At 53.3% G+C, this 6,842-nt stretch overlaps 1 protein-coding gene across 1 annotated transcript; it reads left to right on the forward strand.

Moving 5' to 3' along the window:
• Window positions 1-317: 317 nt before the first annotated feature.
• On the forward strand, window positions 318-3,954 carry Sp9 (Sp9 transcription factor). The gene is made up of 2 exons (XM_021193155.1): window positions 318-485; window positions 1,499-3,954. The coding sequence occupies exons 1-2, from the start codon at window positions 465-467 to the stop codon at window positions 2,936-2,938; spliced, it is 1,461 nt and encodes a 486-aa protein (XP_021048814.1). The 5' UTR covers window positions 318-464; the 3' UTR covers window positions 2,939-3,954.
• The last annotated feature ends 2,888 nt before the right edge of the window (window positions 3,955-6,842 follow it).

Genomic DNA, 6,842 nt, shown 5'->3' on the forward strand with positions numbered 1-6,842 from the left:
TGAAGACTGTCAGCCCTAAGCAACAAGGTGGCCAGGGCGGTGGGAGTGGTGGGGGCCTGCGGCTTGGTCTCAACGGTACTTAAACCTGGCTTGGTACGTGAGTGTGTGTAAATTTTTAATTGCACTGTAATTTCTTCTGTCCCTAGCCCGCCCCCCTCCCACCCACGCCCGCAGACTTGACTGGCACGCGCCAGGAGCCCGGGCTCGGGCCCCTCGGAGCGTCTGATTGGCTGTGGGGCAGCTCCCGTCTGCTCTGCCTGCGCCCTCATTGGGCGAGAGGCGCAGCCAGCGGCACTTCAAAGCGGGTGCTCCTCGCACTTAGGCTGAGTTTTGCCGGCGGGAGCCCAGAGTCCGCTCGGCGCGAGCGCGGGACGCGGGAGCCGCGCGGGACCTGAATCGTGATTCCCAGCAGCCGCCAGGCTTAACACCGCTCCCGGCCTCGCCGCGAAGCCCAAAGACCTGCTATGGCCACGTCTATACTTGGGGTAAGTGAAAAAGCGCTCGCTGCAAAGGCTTTGCTCATTTTTGTTTTGTTTTGTTTTTGTGTTGTTGGTGGTGTTTTTTGTTTTTGTTTTGTTTTCTTATGGCTTCTCTGGGTCAGAATCTCTCAAGAAACTGTTGCTAGACCATAGCTCTAGTTTCCTTTTAGCATTTTCTACATTTCCTGAACGGATCTTTTCAAGTTATTGGAACCTGGGACCTTTTGCCTTTGCAAGAAAAGAATGTCTTAAGCAAGTTCCCTTTTAACTGGTTTTTGAGGCAAAGTCGAATTTTTTTTTTTCTTCTCTTCTTGGTTTTAACACCGCCCCTCCCTCACTCCCTGGTTTGGGGTTGCATTACATTACAGTGTTTTCTGGAAAGTCTTGTTTTGCAGGCCACGCAGTTACATTAATAAATACTTACATTAGCGTGGCTCCCCAGTTTGCCCTTGACTTTGAAAGCCAGTCACTGAGCCGCTTATACTTGGATTCTTTCTATAATCGTGTGCGTGTGTGTAAATATCAAAACTAGTTTCTGAACTATAAAAGAAAACAGCCAAGTCGTAGCCACTCATTCGAGGAATGTTCTAACTTTCTCCCAGCACTGGGTGGCTGTTTTGGCCACCCCCACCCCACCGGTTATTTCTTGTGTGTGTTTACCTTCGTGCTACACCCGGAAGGGCGACTTGGGGGCTTCTGGGAGAAGAGCAGGCTTATGGCGTCAACCCAAGTCTGATTCTAGACAAGGGTGGCAGCGAACGAGGTGGCGAAAACCGAGGCATTTCTGATCTATAGTCTCACCGAAGAACAACTTTCCTCCTCGCTCGTGATCGCCTCTGTCCTGCGCGGGGCGCGGCGCGTCCCCTGCCAGCGTGCGGGGAGGAGGCGCGAGCCGGGGTGCCAGGGCCATCCGGGATCGGAGCGGGGGAACGAGGCTGCTCACCGGTGCACTTTGTGTCTTCCCCCACTTCTCCCTGCCCTCCTCCTCCTCGCTCCCCCCCTCACCCCACCCACTCCAGGAAGAGCCACGCTTCGGAACGACCCCGTTGGCCATGCTGGCGGCGACCTGCAACAAGATCGGCAACACGAGCCCCCTGACGACCCTGCCCGAGTCCAGCGCCTTCGCCAAAGGCGGCTTCCACCCCTGGAAGCGCTCCTCGTCCAGCTGCAACCTCGGCTCCAGCCTCTCGGGCTTCGCTGTGGCCACGGGCGGCCGCGGCTCGGGCAGCCTGGCGGGTGGCTCCGGAGCCGCCAACAGCGCCTTCTGCCTGGCCTCCACGTCCCCCACGTCGTCCGCCTTCAGCAGCGACTACGGCGGCCTTTTCTCCAACTCGGCGGCGGCGGCGGCTGCGGCAGCCGGCGTGTCCCCGCAGGAGGCGGGCGGCCAGTCGGCCTTCATCTCCAAGGTGCACACGACGGCGGCCGACGGTCTGTACCCGCGCGTGGGCATGGCGCACCCGTACGAGTCGTGGTACAAGTCGGGCTTCCACTCGACGCTGGCGGCGGGCGAGGTGACCAACGGCGCGGCGTCGTCGTGGTGGGACGTGCACAGCAGCCCCGGGTCCTGGCTGGAGGTGCAGAACCCCGCCGGGGGGCTGCAGAGCTCGCTGCACTCGGGCGCCCCCCAGGCCTCGCTGCACTCGCAGCTGGGCACCTACAACCCCGACTTCAGCTCGCTTACGCACTCGGCCTTCAGCTCCACCGGCCTCGGCTCGTCGGCCGCCGCCGCCTCGCACCTGCTCTCCACCAGCCAGCACCTGCTGGCCCAGGACGGCTTCAAGCCGGTGCTGCCCTCCTACTCAGACTCCAGCGCCGCGGTGGCCGCGGCGGCCGCCAGCGCTATGATCTCGGGCGCCGCGGCGGCCGCCGCCGGGGGCAGCTCGGCGCGCTCCGCCCGTCGCTACTCGGGCCGCGCCACCTGCGACTGCCCCAACTGCCAGGAGGCCGAGCGGCTGGGTCCGGCGGGGGCGAGCCTACGCCGCAAGGGTCTGCACAGCTGTCACATCCCGGGCTGCGGCAAGGTGTACGGCAAGACGTCGCACCTGAAGGCGCACCTGCGCTGGCACACGGGCGAGCGGCCCTTCGTGTGCAACTGGCTCTTCTGCGGCAAGCGCTTCACGCGCTCGGACGAACTGCAGCGGCACCTGCGGACTCACACGGGCGAGAAGCGCTTCGCCTGCCCGGTGTGCAACAAGCGTTTCATGCGTAGCGACCACCTGAGCAAACACATTAAGACGCACAACGGGGGCGGCGGGGGCAAAAAGGGCAGCGACAGTGACACGGACGCCAGCAACCTGGAGACGCCCCGCTCCGAGTCCCCGGACCTCATCCTGCACGACTCCGGCGTCAGTGCAGCCCGGGCGGCTGCGGCGGCAGCGGCGGCGGCGGCGGCTGCGGCGGCGGCAGCAGCGGCTTCGGCGGGAGGCAAGGAAGCTGCGACCGGTCCCAACGACTCCTAGAGGTTGGCGGAGAGGCGCGAGCGAGCGAGTAGAGACACCCAGAGCGAGCGAGCGAGCGAGCGAGCGAGAGGTTCGGAGGGCGAGCGAGTGGGCGCACGGGAGGGCAGGGGCTCCAGAGAAGCCCACGGAGCCCAGGCTGGGAGCGAGGTGGAGCAGCGCGGAACCCCGGGCGGTGGCTTGCTGGCGGCGCCGGAGTTGCCCTCAACCCGTTGCGCCCAGATGAGAATCGATCTCGAGGTCCAGAAACAAAAGCGAGCCATCCTCCGACATAAGTGCAGGTTCAAAACTACACACACACACACACACACACACACACACACACACACACCACCCCGGAGATCCACAAACGCAAGAACGCACACTCCCGCGCGCGCACTCACAGGCACCCACTCGAACAAACTTCTCCAGAGAAGAGCAATACACAGAAAATGTCCCCTCCCCCCACTGCCCACTCCCCCCACCATCCTTCTCTGTCCCTTTCTCAAAAACAAAAAACAAAAACTATCTACCACTCAGCAAAGGACTGTCAGAACTTTCGAATGAAAACAAACGAGACCTATAAAAACAGACCCTTTGTGTGGATTATATTATATATAAAAATCTCCAAGTCCTGCTTGATGTCTACTTACAATGAGACTTTTTTTTTTCTAAAAAGGAAGCATCAAAAAAGGCTTAAGGTGAGATATTTCAACTGGAAGTCTAGCAACAGTTTCTCTGTATTTCATAACATCTGTATAAATAGGGTTCAAAGGATTGTGTTCTCTTTTATTTTCTTGTAAATGTTCATTCGAATAGTTTTTTTGTGAATTCCTGAAATTCAGGGAGTTTCTTTTTAATTTTCGGATGCACTTTGTGAAAGTCAGTATATATGTAAAAGATATTTAAAATGTTGAGTTACCATTTCACTCAAACACGTAAGTTAAGGTCATCTAAAGAAATTAAATGCGTTTATCTGTATGAAGAGAATCTTGACATCATATTTTCACTTTGGTGTTATTAAAGGACTCTAAACAACACTCCTTTTAAAAAAAAATATCCTGTTTCCCCCTCAATAATCTTTAATGTGGAATCAACTATATTTTTTGGTTGGGAAACAAATTCCCTTAATGTTAGTTGTAGGCAATGAAGTTTATGTGGGTTGCAAAAGCCATAACACACATACATTTTTTGAGAAGTCAAAACTATTTATTTGTATATCAACAGCATAAATTAAATTGGGTTATAAGAATGTGTAGTTGTATTACTTAATGGAAGGGCTTGCAAAAGGTGACATTTTAAATCTTTGGATCGCCTTTTTTAAAAAGCCAGGTCTTCTGAGTTTTAGCTGGGGAGGTACCCATCTCCCGGAGGGCTCAGAGAAAATTGGTGGGTTTGTTTTTTAAAACTGATTTTAAAACAATCTGTTGGGGGGAAAAATCTTTCTAGGAAAAAATATCTTTTAGTTTCCAAGGCCCTCTACGTTGGGAGGCATCTCTGGGGAATAAATCGCTAGAGTCAATACCCCGGAAAAGACATTTCATGCCTAAATGAAAATCTTGTTAAATGTTATTAATTTTGACTTAGAGCACACAGCAGCCCCCTGTGCCTTGTATTCCCTTATTAGGGATTCATGTCTTATCAAATATCTAATTAATCTCCTAGACATCATTTGTTCTGGCCAACTTTATCTCAGCTGGTCCACAGGGAAAACTCCAAATATTCTCTGTGACAAAGCTCCCTTGAAGATCTTTTTAATTGTCTAAATTAACTGCACCAAATTTGCATGTCAAACGGTAAAGGGCAACCTGAGATAAAATGTAAACGTTTTAAAAGCCCCAAACTAAGCACTTGATTTGATAACTAGGCTTTTTAATGTTATGGAAGACAACTGCTCCTTTCCTTTTCAAAGACGGCTGATCTATGCAAATAGTGAATTGGAAATGCCTAGGTCCCCTCGCCGTCAAATGGCCCTCGCAGGTTATTTGAATATCAGTGGCTGCTTCTGAAAAGGTTCAAGGATGCTCTCTGCCTTCTTTGTGATTACGCAGTGCGGCGTCTTATTCTGAAGAAAAAAAACTCAGGAATAATTAAAGGCTGGGATCAGGCCTGGGAACACATTTGGGACAGGAATCTCATTTAGACAGTCTCTTTCAAAATAAGGCACAGTTAAATTGACCAGAAGGCAATTATTGAAATGAAAATTATTTTCACTCTCTTTGTCTTCTGACCACCAACTTAACAGCCCCAGTTTAAAAGAGGGAGAAGGGAGTGAAGGACGAAAGGAAAATTGGTAAATGAGACAATTTCACAATTCGAAAAAACAATGTTAGTTTGGAAAAAGAAAGTACATATTTACAGAATAAAAATATTTCTAAAAGACTTCTCACACAATAGAAACTGCAAGGGGAGTCAGCAGCTATAAATTTTCCCCTCTTTTTTTGATTACTGGCCTTGGAAACTTGAGAGAAGATTTTGATTCTTTGGAAAGAATAAATTATTGGTATTAACAGTCAACAAAAACTGCTCGGAAGGGCCAAATAGCAAGGCAGCAAGAAACAGCTGGAAGGTTCCCAGCGGGGAGCCTGCAGCGTGAGGTTCAGTGGCTTCTTCCTCTTTTCTCGGAGCTCTTCTTCCTCTAGTTTTCCTTCTCTTCGGTCATTTTCTCTCCGGGGTCATCCATTTCTGCCTGGGACGCCCCGCACCCCCAGCCCCAAGGCGTCTTCGGGTTTGGGTCTGGTCTCGAGGAGAAGCTGTGGCAGAAGTACGCTTATCCTGGGGGTTTGAGGCAGAGACTCTGAGGTCCATAGGGCGTTCCGTGCGTCTAGGGTCTGCAGGCTGGAGGTGCGGAGGTGAGTGCGAGCTGGGGGTTCCTGAGGAATGAGGGCGCCGGGACGTCGGTCCCAGGCAGCTTTGTTTCTTGTTGATAATAAAGGCAGATCAAAGGGCCTGGCTGTGCAGGTCTCGCTCCCGGAGGGGCTCCCTCCGCAGGCCAGTGATCAAGGCCTCTGCGCGCTGCCTCTGCCCCGCGGGTCAGCCAACGTCCATCACCGCGGCTCCGGTGAACCGCGGGCGGCAGCCCAGACCCCAGTGTCCAGCCAGACATCTTGGGCTCCAAGCTGAGCCAAGAGGGACCCGGTCCCGTGGTCTTGTCGGGAACCCACCAGGGGAAACATCCTAGCCCCACTCTCCCCCCCCCCCAGCTCTAGGAATCCCGGGGAGACCTTGACCTCAGTAGGAGGTGACCGACTGAAGACGAACAAATGGAAGAGAGCGTGCACAGGAGGCGAGGTCCGTGAGCTAGGATACCAGCTGGGTCCCCAGGTGGGGTGCGGCTGCGCCTCCCTGGGGCCACCTCCGCATTCCCGCGGCTTGGGCCTAACTGGGTCCCGGGTAGAGTAGATGGGGAGGCCACGCTGCGAATGAGGGCTGCCTCCTGGAAGTGAATTTTGTGAAGCCCAGGGCTGAGATCAGGGTCCGGGAGTCCCGCCCCCCGCCAGGGTGAGGGGAAATGCAATTTCGTTTCAGCGAATTTCCAGGGATTTCTCGTTTCCAACTTCCCCGCAGTAGATGAACCAAGACCAAGTTTGCTGGGCCTGCGCCTACCCGGGCCCATTCCACACCTTCCCCAGTATTTTTTCTTTCTTGGCATAATTTACCCCCAGTTTTTGGAGGATCCACTGGGTCGGTCCTACCTGATGAGGAAAAAGGAGTAGATTTTTTTTTCCCTTTCCTCAAGGACGTTTGAAAACATTTGGATGAGATTAGATTGTGCACCTGAACTGCGTGTCTGGACATTCCGTCAAATCGTCACCAGTCGTTTAAAATTGAATTTCTTTTTATTCACATGGAAACTTTATTTATTTTAACTCTAATCTTATTTGCATCTATTATCTGTATTCACCAAGGCTCTCTTCCACTACAAAAA

The sequence above is a fragment of the Mus pahari genome, chromosome 3 (assembly GCF_900095145.1).
Source record: "Mus pahari chromosome 3, PAHARI_EIJ_v1.1, whole genome shotgun sequence".
Taxonomy (NCBI): domain Eukaryota; kingdom Metazoa; phylum Chordata; class Mammalia; order Rodentia; family Muridae; genus Mus; species Mus pahari.

What these genes read in the sequence shown, in the direction of transcription:
- Sp9 (XM_021193155.1), top strand. Translation starts at nt 465, where the DNA reads ATGGCCACGTCTATACTTGGG. An exon ending in TGGCCACGTCTATACTTGGG is followed by an intron (nt 486 to 1,498) that starts GTAAGTGAAAAA and finishes CACCCACTCCAG; the next exon opens with GAAGAGCCACGCTTCGGAAC.